This window comes from Emydura macquarii, unplaced genomic scaffold (genome assembly GCF_026122565.2).
Source record: "Emydura macquarii macquarii isolate MOO-44397 ecotype Brisbane River unplaced genomic scaffold, CSIRO-AGI_Emac_v2 contig_2734, whole genome shotgun sequence".
Classification (NCBI taxonomy): domain Eukaryota; kingdom Metazoa; phylum Chordata; order Testudines; family Chelidae; genus Emydura; species Emydura macquarii.
Genome location: NW_027132871.1, coordinates 4,284,242 through 4,299,579, shown reverse-complemented (window position 1 = coordinate 4,299,579; position 15,338 = coordinate 4,284,242). Strand labels below are relative to the sequence as shown.

The window sequence follows — 15,338 nt, the reverse complement described above, 5'->3', positions numbered from 1 at the left end:
GCAGGTCTCTTCCTTGCTTAAGGTTCACTTCTCTAACTGCAGCTGCTGCTGCGGTTGCTCAGCTCATGATAATAATAAGTCCTGTGCCTATAAGTTGCTACTTTATAGCCTTGTGGTTAATTGTACTTTCATTGTACTTTTCATCTTAAGGCTTGTGCCGGAGCTGCAGTTCCTGTATGGTAAAGGACGCCCGCTCCTGTCTATCTTTCTTATGCTATCTCATGTAATAAATAAGCACTTTGACATCCTTTTGCCAGTGTGCTTCCATTCCGCCACCGAGATATAAATACCGAACACTACACTGTCTGAAGGACACACAAGGTGGTGGACCTTGTGGGTCTGTGGGGAAAAGAGGCTGTACAGGTACAGCTCAGATCAAGCCATAGAGATGTGACATCTATGACATCTTGTGGAGTGGTGGAGAAGGGCTACCATAGGGACCCACAGCAGTGCCACATGAAAGCGAAGGAGCTGCGTCAGGAGTACCAGAAGGCAAGGGAGGGGAACAGTCATTCTGGTTCAGCACTGCAGACATGCCACTTTTACAAGGAGCTACAAGTTATTCTCCGCGGTGACCCCCACCATGGCCCCCAAGAGCAGCATAGATACCTATGAGGAGTCAGAATCCTGGGCCACCATAGACAATAGTGAGAAGGAGGTCTTGGATGCGGAAGTGGGAGGCAGGCAAGCAGAGGATCCATTGTCCTGGAGAGCCAGGAGCTGTTTGTAACCCTGGAGCAGTCCAGCCGGTCACAGCACAGCAGCATGGCCAAGCATGATGCCGGAGACTGAACCTCTGGTGAATGTGCAATTCCAGTTAATATTGTGGGGTCCCATGTTCTGATATGCTGTTTTTTTACTCAAAAAAACCAGTTGAGCTAGTGTGGCTATCTGCTTCTCAGTGCCTGGATCAGCTAGGCAGAGGGTGCTCTGTGAAACAGATTGTTTATGCACATAGGGATGTCTGGGAATCCTCCAGAGAGAGCGCCAGGAAACTTTCATGGAGGTACCTTGCAATCCGTTGTAGAAGGATTCTGGGGAGGGTTGCCTTATTTCCTCCAATGGTAGGACACTTTCTCACACCACTCCAGTATTAATTTGGCAGGCATCATTAACACCATAAGGACCCGGACTGTCCCTGAACGCTTGCAGCAGCTGTTCCCTTGCCATCTGTGTTACCCTCAGGAGTGTGATATCAGCTAGAATCACCTATGGGAGACAGTGATAGCATTCATTTCCATTGCTTGAACCACAAACAGGAGTGCCTGTGAGTCTCCTCCTTATGATTTTTTTGCCACTTCCCACCACTTTACACTCCATGGCCATTGTTTGGGTGGCAGAGGTCGGCGTTGCCCACACAAACTGCAAGCTTCAGGCAGGCGGGGTGCAGGGACCCAGGCTGCGGGTTGCTCTTGGGCATCCCATCCAGAGCAGGTGGAGAGTCTGGGCCTCCCCACAGCATCCCGGACTCCCTAGAAGGCTCTTAACATTGCCTGGGTCCAGCCTTCCGGACTGGACAGGGGGTGGTGCCTTGGGTGCAGCCGCTTATGGGGGGGGGGGGGGGAAAGAAAATGTTGTGGTGGTCATAAGCTCTCTCGCCCCCCCCCCCCCCCCCAGTGCCACCTCTGCCAAGGCTTGCAGCTTGGGAGGGGAACGCCAGTCCCGGACCTCCAGACAACATCCATGTTACAAAGGGAAGATGGCATGGCCCCCTGGCCTCCTCTCGTGCTGCCATGGGTTGCGCCCCCCCGGTGCAAACGGTGTCCTTCCCTCAAGCCATACTCAACATGGCTGGGATAGCAAATTGGGTTCATGAATACCTTGTAGAAATGAAAATGTTCCACTTTATAGTTGTGTGGATTCAGGAAGGGATTTGTATATAGCAACCCTGGGACTGTCCCCTGGGTCTGCGCTGACTACAGAGGGGCTTTCCCAGATAAGGTGAAGGCAAAAGAGAATGTGTGATGACAAGTGTCATGAGGTAATGAATGCTTCTGGGACAGCGGATGCCGAGCAGAGGGTGTGTAGGATTGCTCTTGCAGAAAAAAAATGGACGAGGACATTATGAGCAGGAGAGCAGCCCAGGAGAAAGAGCGTGGCATGCAGCAGAAGCTGCTGGGGATTCTGAAGGAAAAGCCAGACATGTTGAGGCACCTGGTTGACTTCAGGAGAAACACCTGAGGTTCGACTCCCTCTGCAACCCCTGTAGAATAACATTCCAATATCACTGTACTCCCTCTTCCCCCTCACACATGTTCCATTAGGTGTGGCGGGACAATGCAATATCCCTTCCACTCAACCTTGGGGCAGGATGCACAGCCACCCATACATTGCCATATAGCAGGCAAGGCCACTGTACTTTTAAACAGAAGATGAATGTGCTTTATCCCTCCCAACTGTATTCCCCTGTGTTTCCAAGGTTTAATTCTTTGTCAAATATTTCTGTTTCTATATCTGTGTGCAATAAAAGTCCATGTCTTGAAAATGAAATCATCTTTATTAATTCAAAGCGTTGGGGGAGGGGGAGAGACAGGGAAACTGAGGCACTGGGTGGGGGGATAAGCTGGGGTTCTGGATAGAACCAGGAGTCCTGGCTCTCATCCCCTCCATGCTTTAAGCAGTAGCCCACACTTCCCTCACTCATGGCAGCCATTGTTTTGGCTGCTGAGAGAGATGAGTGGCTGGGTCGCTGCCCATTCCCTAGGCATCAAGTATTACCCCACCTCCCCACTGGCAGTGCCTTTGGAGGAGTCAGGAGTGTGACTGGAGTGTGGGGATAGTCTCTCCAGCAGTAGGTTGGAAGGCAGCACTAGTGTGGTAGGGGGTGGGGGCTGGGAGTCATTTTCAGAGCAAAGCAAGAGGTGTGTGTGTGTAGTGAAGATATCTTGGAAACACAACAGTCACAGCAAGGTTCAGGCTAGTGGTAGGCACAACACAGAAAAGCAGCACACAGTACTGTAGGGCAATAAAAGGTTTTCAAAGCCTCCCTGAGACACAGTGGTCCATTTTGAGCTCTTCTTACAGCCTTGGTATCTAACTGCTCAAAATTAGCAGACAGCCTGTCCACCTCCACCCCCTACCCCTGTGGAAACTTCACTCCCTTTGTTATTATGAAGCACACAGGTGGCAGCTATAACCATGCGGATATTTTTTTCCACTGAGGTCTAATTTAGTAGGCAAACTGCACCCCGACCCTTGCTCCTTGCTGCTGTCCAGGTGTCCGGTATATGGTTTCATGAGCCAAGGGGTAGGCTGGGTCTCCCAGGATCACTATTGGCATTTCAACATCAGTGTTGTGGTCTGGAAAGAAAGTCCCTGCTTGCAGCTTTCTAAACAGGCTTGTGTTCTTAAAGATGTGCACATCATGCAGCTTCCCGGACCATCCCATGTGGATGTTGGTAAAACACCTCCAGTAATACACCAGCACTTGCAATACCCTAGAAAAGTAGCCCTTTCTCTTTATGTACTCTGTGGCAAGGTGGCCTGGTGCCAAAGATAGGGATATGCATGCCATCTATCGCCCCACTGCAGTTAGGGAACCCCATTGCTGCAAAAAACATCCAGTATCTTCTGTACATTTCCCAGAGCCACAACCCTTCTTAGCAGAAGGTGATTAATGGCTCTACATACTTGGATCACAGCAACCCCCATGGTGGATTTCCCAGCTCCAAATTGATCCCCCACTGACCAGTAGCAGTCTGGCTTTGCAAGTTTCCACACGGCGATCGCCACTCACTTCTCCACTTGCATTGTCATTGTCGTATCACGGCACTGCAGGGCTGGGGAAAGCACCACACACAGTTCCTGGACAGAGACCTTGAGCATACAAAAGTTCTGCAGCCACTACTCATCATCCCAAACCTGCATAACAATGTGATCCCACCAGTCAGTGCTTGTTTCTCAGGACCAGAGCTGGCGCTCCACCGTGTTCAGTTGCTGCTTGCCTGCCAACAGCAACCAGGAATTGTTTCGTTCCATGTCTTCTAGCAGGGCTATTTTAAGAACATTGCCATGTTCCATGCGACGGTTCCTCTGATGGCTCTGGAAATACTGTAGGATAAGGCGCGTGGTGTTTGCAATGCTCACCACAATAGTGCACAGCTGAGCAGAGTCCATGCTGCTCTGAAGATGGCATACACACAGCTATGCCAGCCTTTTGAAAAATGGCCTGAAATATTATGGGTTACAGATGAAATCAGGGCAGGGAGAAAACTGCATCATGGGAAGTTGAACCAATGTTTTGGTCCCATGAGACATTGCAAGCCCTTCCCAAACCCCCCTGAGACAAGTTGCACTGGGGGATAGCTACCCATAGTGCACTGCTCTCTGTATCGATGCAAGCGCTGTTAGTGAGGAAGCACTCTACTGATACGAGGCGTGTGTTGTGGATGTGCACAGCCAGCTTAATTACTTCAGCGACTTATGTCGACTTACTTAAGTCATGCCCTAGTCACTTTGAAGTCTTTGGGCTTTATTCCTTCCCTGATAGACTGGGCAGAGGGGAGGGGAAAGGGAAAAGAAGGACCTGCCGGAGTCCTCAATTATGTGAAATTGGTGGGAACACAAAGCATACTTCTTTCAGCTGTGACAATATCATGTGAATATGTCCATTGTTGTATGCATGTTACAAATACACTGCAAAGCGATATGACTTAGCACTCACATGCCACTTTACTATTTGAAAGCTATGCTTTTCATTTGAGCATGTATTTTGCTGTAAAATTTTCAAAGTTGTCCCTTTAAGTAGTGTGTGAGCCATCTAGTGGCCTCATCATATTCTACATTTTAGAACCTAGTGTGGCAGGGTGTGCCTGTCCCGCCCTGTGGATCCTGCACTTCAGCGGCTATGCCAGTGGTGCGGCGGGGAGGGGAGTGAAGGGGGGGGCGGAGACCCGGTCCCGCCCTCTTCCCCGGGCCCCCGACCCAGGGACCCTGCGAGGAGTGGTCTCACCCTGCTTAGTCCTGGAGACCTACTACCTTCCCTGGGTCGCCTGTCCGTGGCCCCCCAGCCTGTAGACTACTCCCTCGAACCGGCGTGAAGGGTAGTGGTGTCTTCCCCGGCTGGAGCCTCTCTGTCTCAGTATGGTAGCGGCCTTGGATGATAGTCCCAAGCCCTGCAGCTACAGTGGTGGCAGGGCAGGGCAGGGCAGGGCAGGGCAGGGCAGGGCAGCTCCGCTCCTCTTTGCTCTGCGTTGCTCGCTTTGCTCTGCCTCCTGTCCTCTGGCTGTTAACTCCCTTTCAGCCCCCCTGGCCTGCCAGGAATGGAGGCTTTTAACTGCTGGGGCAGCTTCTTTGATAGGCTCCAGGTGGCCTAATTGGCCCAATTGTCTTCAATTAGCCCCAGCTGGGTTACCCAGGGAAGAGGGCTTTCTGGAGCCTGGGGCTAATATACATGCCTTCCAGTACCCTTTCATAGCCCTGCGGTCTGGCCCTGTCACACTAGATAAAGCAGCAATGTTTATATGTTAATTAGGCCTTGCATGTTCTGTATCATTAGTAAACATGGTAAATTGGATCTCACTGTGTCCATGTGGTTTCTTCTCACTCTTATTATGTAAAGGGCAAAAGATACAACAGAGAATAATGCTAATGTTATGCTGCCTGAGCAAATCTCAGCTTTGGTAATTTTTTCCTTCTGATTTATGTTCTGAATAGCTTGCCAGCTTTCTGTTCTCTGATGTGGACTTCCCTGGCTTATAGAGTTATTGTTCAGCTATGCTTCAATTAGCCATTGTTTGTCATTTCAGTTTATCAGCATATTTTTGTGTCAAATAAGTCAATAAATTATATTACCAAAATTGGTGTGGCTTCTGTTCTTCCCACATGGACTGTTGCAAACCGCAGCTTCTGTTGTTGGTGTAGTGGCTGATTTGGGGAAGTTGCTCAGTCTTCAGTTCCCATCTCTGCTACCAGCTTCTATGGTGCCTCTGCCTTCGGCTCTGCTTTAAAAATCACTTCCCTGGACTGATGTCTTTTACAGTAGGAAAAATAAAGAAAGTAAGTATTTTTATTTTACAAATGTGCATACATGCAGCCATGAATTTTAAAGCAGCAAGCTGATTCTGAGCTTCCTTATTCTTGACTTTTTTTTCCTGATTTATTTCAGCGTAACTGAGATCAGACTCAGCATCACAACATCTAGTTAGAAAATCTCTAACTAGCAGAAAGTTTGGAGATAATTTGTGCTTTTGTGCAAGCTGGGGCTGTAGGTTAGGAAGTGGCCAAGGTACTTCTATCATGTAGAAAAGAATAAACACATTTCAATCTTTTAAAAAAATGTTTGATTAGACAATTTTATATTTTGTTTAAATATGAAGTCTTACTTTTCTGAGGCTTACCAACCACATTATCTAGATTTGCCATCTGTACAGATCAATTTAAAACTTGATGCTTTTATTCGTCATTTTATAAGTTAAATGTAATTTTGTTCAAGTGTAAAGTGTTTTGATAATACAAGGCCTAGTTTTACCTGATAAATAACTTGAACACAAATTTTACAAAAATAATAATAATCTTCTAACTATGGTCTCTTTGACTTGGTTTCCTTTTTTCTTTCCACCTCTTTTTCTCGTTTATATGTTATCTGTTTCTTTATGAATCTTGCTTTCAGCATGTTAAGACTTTCTTCCCTATCATTTTTCTATATTAGTTTAATGCTCTTTAAAAAGTTATGTAGTTGTTTTCTAAGCCTCTAATTTTTTTCTCTGAATATTAATTTTGTAAAGAAATATTTCTCTGGAATATTTTAAAACAAATATTTCCCTCATTCTTCTATGTCTTACTTCCTCTCTTTTTAGCATTAACCTAAAAAATTAAAGACATCTGAAGGCTAGAACTATTTCTCTGATTCTATAGACACACAAGTGAACAACTTCACGCACGTAAGTATTTTCACTGAGCTCAATAAGACTACTCCCATGTATAACTGTTACTCATTTGCTTAAATGTTTACAGGATCAGAACCAGAGGTATACTCCGATCTGAGGTCTGACTTCAAAAGTTGGCCCAATAAAGGATAATACCTCATCCACCTTGTGTCTAATATCCTGGGACCAACATAGCAATCAGCTCAGATAGACATACTCACAGCAGCTTTACACACCTGCACTAACATAGCTAAAGATAGCAGTGTAGATGTGGCAGTGTGGGCTGCAGTAACATGTCTGTGTTGGGTTCCAGGCAGTCTTGTACCGCTCACACTGTCACATCTACACGGTTAGTTTTAGCCAAGCTAATGCAGTTTTGTCTACCCCTCAGATTGCAATGTAGGCCTACCCTCCAGATTCCAATGAAAACCTAAATTGACTTGTTACCTAAAGTTCAATTCTCTGTTTCCAAAACAAGATTAAAATATTTTAGCGTTTTGGGTATTTTCTGGCATCTCATTTGTAAAACACAGTTGCTCACAAGAAACCTGCTCCTACTTCCAGTTCAGTCAATAGAAGTTTTACCACTGACTTCACCGGAAGCAGTACCAGTGGGTCAAAATGAACCTCAGAATTTTAGGTGTTTCTAAACATGGTACAAGAAGCTATCATGGAGTGATTTCATACCAACATTGCTATTGAGACAGTTAACGCAGAGCAAACAAAGCATGAGTCTTTTTGTGAAAATAATATCCACTTAAAAACCTTAATGGCCTGATCCAAAGCCCAATGGAGTCAATCGGTGTCTTTCTATTGACTTCAATGAGTTTTGGATCATTCCCTAATAAATTTTATCTAATAAACCTGAGAAAGGGAAATAAAGCAAGGAAAATGCTGCCTGGTAAACAATTCTGATCAGCTTTTCTAAGTCAAAGGAGCTATTCCACATTGTTTGTTTTCTGCTAGCAATAAATCGTATTTCCTGTTTCACAACCGGTATTGCTGGGGTTGTTTGCACACATTTAGGGAGGCACGTGATTTCTGGATAATACCAGTAAAAGCCTAGTTATGTCCTGCCCCCATTGCTGAGGCAAAACCCCCATGGAATACAAACTGAATTGCATGAGCTGTGTACCCCCCAGGTTTTTTCTAACAAATGATGCCACTGTGATAATTGTTTTAATACATTTATTTCAGCATCTGTAATTAGGCAACAAATAATAAATACAGGATACATGCTGTTGGAAAGCTGGCACTGAATTATTGCTTCTAAACATGTATGTTGTGTAGGATTATTTTCTTCATTTCAGGATCCTGTTAAAATAAACTGTAGGTGAGCTCAGTCATCTAGTTTGTTGCACAGGGAAAGCACGAAGAAAACTTCTCCCATTTAGATTTTCATACTTGAAGTTAGCACTAATCACCACTGGGTCCTTGGCAACACATGGACATTCATGGGAGTCTACTGCAGCTTTGATATAAGTGGGTACAACTCCACTGACATCAAAGATGCTGTGTTCATCTCCATCATGTCTGAACTTGGCCCCCAAATAGCTTACAAGATTTTAAAACTAGAAAATGGGAGAAGGAATTGGAGAGCCCGAGGGAACTGGTACAATAATAAAGAACCCAGTGCCTCCGAGCACCGGTTTGAAGCCGATCTCTATGCCTAACTGGTGGCCTTGGGTAGCTTGGCTGAGGCACATTGGCAGGGAGAGCATTTTCTAACTGGTTGCTGATGCCTTCCTATTCGTACTCCTCCATGGCTCTTCCCCGCCACTTTCTCTCCCATATAACTTTTGTTTTGAGAAATATTTGCCCTATTTAGTCTATTATGCAATTTTTAGGTAAAGCATTTTTAAAATGGCATCAGGATGTTTACCCACACCCCATTTTTAAAATCACTAAAAAGAAATATAGCTGGCAAAAAGATAGCATGGAAAGGCCACGTGAGGAGAGACTGAAAAGACTGGGGCTGTTTATTTCTAAATGTGCTCCAGCTCCAGGGCCTGAGCAGGGCTTTCCCTGTAATTGTGGGAGCCATTTTGGTGCTGGGCCCAGTAACTGAGAGCAGGATAGTGCCTCTCCCATGCTTGCAGTGCTCCCCTAATGCCCCCCACCCCAGTGATACCCAGGCAGCATGGAATAGAAGGGAGAAGCATCCTGATGTGAATTCAGAGGAATGAGGAGGAGACTTGGGGGGCACAGGGTTAGGAGCAGGTTGTGGGAGGAGTAGAGGGAAACTGGAGCAGCCTGGATAGCACAGAAGGAGAGGGGACAGGCTGAGGAGTCATGCTAGGGTAGAGAGGCAAATGTGGGAAGCTGATGGTGGAGAAAGAAGCAAAAAAGTCTAACCACTGGAGAATACTCCCCTCCAGTACCAGGACTGGGAGTCCAGAGACCTGTATACCAACATTCTTCTGCTGTCTAGCAAATAGCAAAGAAATGCATTGAGAAAATATGTCTCATCTGCCTGTAGTGGTTGGTCCAGCATAGAGAATAACAGTCTACTAATGCTGCTAGTTAATCCACTAGCTCAAGTGGTAGAGAACTGTGAGGTGGTTCTAGAAGTCCCACCCTATATTGTGGGTGTCAATATGATTCTATGAGATGCAAGGTTTTGGTTTTTTCAGTTTGCTTTTAGAAAATTATAGAAAAAAAATCCACATTAAAAGAACATGAAGGTTCCAAAGGTAATCACTCAAAATTAGGAAATGCCAGAATTAAATTTGCTTGTGCAACCTTAATTCAGTTTTCTTGTGCATATGCATTATGATACAATCTTTAATTACATGAGCACGTGCTATTTTATGTACAAGACACCTAACTCATGCTATGCACAGGTTGGATGATGCTAAGATGCTATCATAATTAATGTCTATACTATATAAAATTTCCTATCAGTCTTGTAACTAAACTTTTAGTTGCACTTTTAATGAGAGGGATAAAGACGACAAAGTAAAACGTCTTAAAAACCATACCTACAATGTATAAAAAAAAAGATGAGTGATTTTGGTTGCCTATATTTTTTGGCATTTATGCGGAGACAACCTCAACAAGACCTGATTTTTCAGTAACCGCTCAACAGCATGCATGAAAAATAAGCACCAGAAATTGAGGCACCCAATTTTGCAAATCTTGGCCCATGAATTTGATGGACTGATGATGCTGTTTTCAAAACTGCTATACTAATGCTACTTATTTATTATTATTAAAAGCACACTCTTTTTTTTTTTTTTTTTTTTAAGGGAAACATGAATCCTCCAATCCCAAATCTGATATGGCTACTTCTTCTGGCTTATGGTACATCAGAAATTCTTGCTGAGACCAAGTATCCCAGAACCCTGCCATGTGATGTCAGCATGAATAACTCTTCTGTCAAGTTTGACTGTAGTGCCCGTCATCTGAGAAGTGTGCCTGCTGCAATGTATGGTGATGTAACAGAATTAAAGCTCTCAGACAATCTTATAAAGAAGGTATTCAAAGAATCTTTTCAGGGCCTGAATAATCTTACCAAAATAGATCTAAACAGGAATCACTATTCTAAGGCAGAGAAAGAGGCTCGTGATTTGTGTAAAAAAGGAATGGTAATTGAAGATGGAGCATTTGCTAATTTAACAAAGCTAAGGGAATTACAGGCTGATGAAAATTACCTATGTAAAATACCGGTTGGGTTGCCAGTGTCTTTAATTTCACTGAGTTTGAGATATAACAGCATGCTTTCTCTCTGTCGGCAAAATTTTTCAGAACTCACACAACTGAAAGAACTCTATATGGATGGGAATTGTTATTATGGCAATCCCTGTGAAAAGCCTTTCCTCGCAGACAATGGTGCTTTCTCAGACCTCACGATTTTGACTGTCCTGTCACTCAACTTCAACAACCTGACCCGAGTTCCAAGCAAACTGCCTTCATCTCTAAGGAAACTTTATCTCAGCAACAACAAGATCAAAACCATCAACCAAGATGATCTTAATGAACTGTCTAATGTAGAAGTCCTTGATTTAAGTGGGAACTGTCCAAGGTGCTACAATGCCCCCTTCCCGTGTGAACCTTGCAATGGGGACTCCTCCATTCAGATACATCCTCTTGCTTTCCAGTATCTGACAAATTTACAGAATTTAAACCTCTCTAGCACCTCTCTCACTAGCATACCTGCCAGCTGGTTTTATAACGTATCACAGTTAAAGGTGCTGTATCTTTCATTTAACTACTTATTAAAGGAAATAGCCTCTGGAGAATTTTTACTCCAGCTGCCTCATTTGGAGGTGCTGGATTTATCTTTTAACTATGCCAGGAAATCATACCCCAGGTATATAAATATTTCGGAGACGTTCTCCAGCCTGGTCTCTCTCCAGCAACTGCACTTAAGAGGTTATGTGTTCAAGGAACTTACGAGCAAACACCTTCAACCCCTCAGAAATCTTACCAAACTACAAATCCTCAATTTTGGGGTCAACTTTATCAAACAAATTGATCTCAGTGTGTTTCAGCTCTTTGCTGATCTGACTACAATTTCTTTGTCTGACAACAGGATATCACCTCTATCAGAAGGAAGCAATAACAGTGTTATTAGAGGCGAATCAGGCCAATATCATGTAATTCAAAGTCGTTCAACAGACACTGATCTTGAGCCATCAGTAAATAGTATGCTACTGGCAGAAGGTAAATCCAGTAGTGGTATGTATAATCCCATTTTTCCTTTAATCAAACCCCAATGCAGTGTGTACGGTAAATCATTAGATCTAAGCTTAAACAGTATTTTCTTCATTGGCCAACAGCAATTTAAAGGTTTCCATGAAATAGCCTGTTTGAATTTGTCTTCAAATGGCATCGGACAAGCTTTGAATGGCACTGAATTTATTTTTCTACCTAATCTCAAATATTTAGATTTGTCTTTTAATAAACTTGATTTGGCTTATCAATATGCATTTTATGAACTGCCTAGGCTAGAAGTTCTGGACCTCAGCTACAATGTGCACTATTTTATTGTGTCGGGGATAACCCACAAATTGGGATTTACTGAAAATCTTCCACATCTAAAAGTTTTAAATTTAAGTTACAATGGAATTTTTACACTAACAGAGCCACATCTAACTAGCAGTTCCCTGAAAGAGTTAGTGTTCAAAGGAAACCGCCTTGATATTTTATGGAAAAAAGGAGATAATAGATACATAAACATTTTTAAAAACCTCTGCAATCTGACTCATCTTGACCTATCCCACAACAGACTTCATGAAATTCCTAACGAGGCATTCCTTGGCCTTCCCCGAAGTTTAACTGAGCTACACATAAACAACAATGAATTAAAGTACTTTGACTGGACAGCCCTGCAACAATTCCAGAACCTCACATTACTGGATCTGAGCTCAAACGCACTGTCCTTTGTAACTGATAACCTTGCCAACTGCACAGCTTCCCTTCAGAGATTAGTGCTTCGACAAAACAAGATTTCTCAGCTGGCTGATGGATTTTTTCACAAAGCCAGCAGCCTCCTGCACCTTGATTTAAGTGACAATCAGCTGCCTTCCATCAACCAGTCAACACCTCCGTTGAAAAACTTAAATGATTTCAAGCTTAAATTAGAGCTTTTGGACTTAAAAGGAAACCCTTTCGAATGCACCTGTGCAGCCACTGATTTCATAAACTGGATAAAGATTTATGTTAATGTGAGTATCCCACGACTGGCAACAGATGTCATTTGTGCATTACCTGGTGATCAAAGAGGTAAAAGCATCATACATTTAGACTTACATGCCTGTACTTTGGATTGGGTGACAGCAATATGCTTTTGTTCATCATTCTTCACTATTTTGACCATTATGATGACAGCTATCACAAAACATTTATTTTATTGGGATGCCTGGTATATTTACTATTTTTGTATAGCAAAACTTAAAGGATATAAATCTCTTGGCATGACCAAAGCTCTCTATGATGCTTACATAGCCTACGATACTAAGGATATAGCAGTAACTGACTGGGTAATAAATGAGCTACGATTTCATCTAGAGGAAACTGGAGACAAGCAAGTTCTGCTTTGTTTGGAGGAAAGGGACTGGGAGCCGGGAACGGCTATCATTGACAATCTTGTTCAGAGCATCCATCACAGCAGAAAGACAATATTTGTTCTAACCAAAAGATACGTAAACAATGGGAACTTTAAAACTGCTTTTTATGTAGCTCTGCAGAGACTAATGGATGAAAATATGGACGTGATTGTATTTATTCTACTCGAGCCGGTGCTACAGCATTCCCAGTACCTGAGGCTGAGGAGGAAGATCTGCAAGAGCTCCATTCTTGACTGGCCTAGGAATCCACACGCTGAAGGCCTTTTCTGGCAAAACCTGAAAAGTGTAGTGCTAACAGAAAATTATAAAAGATATAATGGATTGTACACAGATTCCATTAAATGACAGTAAAGAAAGAATACCTTCCTTGTAGCAGGTATTCAGATATCTTTGTACTGAGACATTATCAGTCTTGAGTACATAATTTGAATCTAGTTAAAACAGCATCATTTGAAGTGTTGATTCTCTGCTAAAGTGTTTGAGGAAGTCTGAAGGAAACAAACATTACAATACTTTGGCCTGGGTTCATGAAAGTAATGATGAAACTACAGGGAAGCGGAAGACCATATACACACATACTGTGCTGTACTGATGATTTGTATAAATTGTTTCTCAATACTTGTCAGTTATCATCACTAAACTACATATAATTAGCCATTATGAACTGTATTTTTAAACCATGGAACTTCCATATCTAACTTCTTAGTGAGAATTAAGAACAGTCTTACCTTTGGCTACTTTTTAATTCTTATACTTCAGTCCGATAGTTAACAACAGCCTCTGCATAACAGGGACGCTTTCAAGTGGCCTACTGGTGCTTCTTTAATTGTTTTAGTCTTGCACTGATTTAGACTGTTTGCTTCTTCAAAATCAGGTTTTGGTTTCTTCATATTTGTTATACATGTAGAAGGTGTTCACACTGTGACCTCACTGCCTGACTCTGGTTGTTAGCTTGCTCCTTCCACTTCAATGACCCAGGCTTGGATTCCATGCCAGGTATCTTGTAGCTGCCCTTACTACTGGCAGGGGGCAGTAGATTCAAACTATATTGGTTGATCTAACAATTGGGTGGACCACATCATCACTCTGAAAATGGTGTCTGCTGGTACATCAGAATTCCTCTTAATTGGCACAAATGGCTATTTACCATAGGTAGGGCCCTACCAATTTCATGGCTGTGAAAAACTTGCAATGGACCATGAAATTGGCCCTTCCCCATGAAATCTGATCTCCCCCATGCTATTGGGAGTGTCCCCGCTAGGGGCCCCTTGCTGCTATTCCCAGCTGGACTTGGGGACTCCCAGCAGCACAGGGGACAGCGGACCCATCTCCAGCATTTCCTCCGATGCAGGAAGCTCTGGCACTGGGCAGCAGCCCTGGAGGTTACTGCAGATGGAGAAGGCTTCCCATTTCCCTCGTGCTGCTGGGAGTGTCCCATCCAGGAGTCCCTAGCAAGTAGTCCTGGCCAGACTGGGGTGCTCCCAGCAGCACAGGGGAGATCAGGCTCACTCAGCTCTGAGGGCAGAAGTGAGGGTGGCAATCCTGCCACCCCCATACAGTGGACTTGCACCCTCCCTCCCCACTCCCATATTCCCTCTGGATCCCCACTGTGACATTTCAGATGAAAACATCTGAAATCATGAAACTGACCAATTTTCAAATCCTGTGGCTATGAAATTGACTAGAATGGGCTGTGAATTTGGTAGGGCCCTAACCATAGGGAATAAGAGGATTTTACTCTCTTAGTTGAAATCATCCTATTCAATTTATTCACTGATAAACCTATTAATAAACACGGATATTTTCAAATATGCCTAATGGAGTTTGGTACCCAAAACCCATTAGAAGTGAATAAGCTTTGGGCACCTAACTCCCATTAGCCCCACTGAAGATCTAAACCAAACTGTCTTATCAGGAGGAACAACATGAAATTTAGATGACAAAAAAAAAAAAAAAAAAAAAATGTTGTACAAATCAGCTAGTGATATTTAAATGAGAGAATCCAACTAACTGAATGTAAAACAGAACACAATGCAGCAATTCTTTTCACGGTTATACTTGGGCAGCTCCACTCAAGTCAATGAATTTGTATTTATGGATCTGGACATGTACTCTGACTCTAACAGAAATGAATATATTGAACAATAAAGCTTACATGGTCTTTTCTGTTATCTTCTTCCTCATAACTAGAGCTGGGCAAGAACAGATTTCCCCATGCTACCAAGATTAGAGATACCAACAAATTTTCCCATCCTGAACTGGGTCAAGTCAAAATCTCAAAAAAAATTTTGTTGGTTGGTTGGTTGAAATTTATTAAAATTTTGAAACAGTTGTTGAGACTCAAACCCCCAAAACTTTTCATTTGGAAAATGTCAAAATGGGACACTACTGAAACATTTGT

At 43.4% G+C, this 15,338-nt stretch overlaps 1 protein-coding gene across 1 annotated transcript; it reads left to right on the top strand.

Moving 5' to 3' along the window:
- The first annotated feature begins 5,916 nt into the window (after window positions 1-5,916).
- TLR8 (toll like receptor 8) lies at window positions 5,917-15,017 on the top strand. The gene is made up of 3 exons (XM_067566169.1): window positions 5,917-5,997; window positions 6,798-6,881; window positions 10,115-15,017. The coding sequence occupies exon 3, from the start codon at window positions 10,121-10,123 to the stop codon at window positions 13,280-13,282; it is 3,162 nt and encodes a 1,053-aa protein (XP_067422270.1). The 5' UTR covers window positions 5,917-5,997; window positions 6,798-6,881; window positions 10,115-10,120; the 3' UTR covers window positions 13,283-15,017.
- Window positions 15,018-15,338: the final 321 nt, after the last annotated feature.

Bases quoted from the DNA above. Each gene is read 5' to 3' on its own strand.
- TLR8 (XM_067566169.1), top strand. From the start codon at position 10,121: ATGAATCCTCCAATCCCAAATCTGATATGGCTACTTCTTCTGGCTTAT.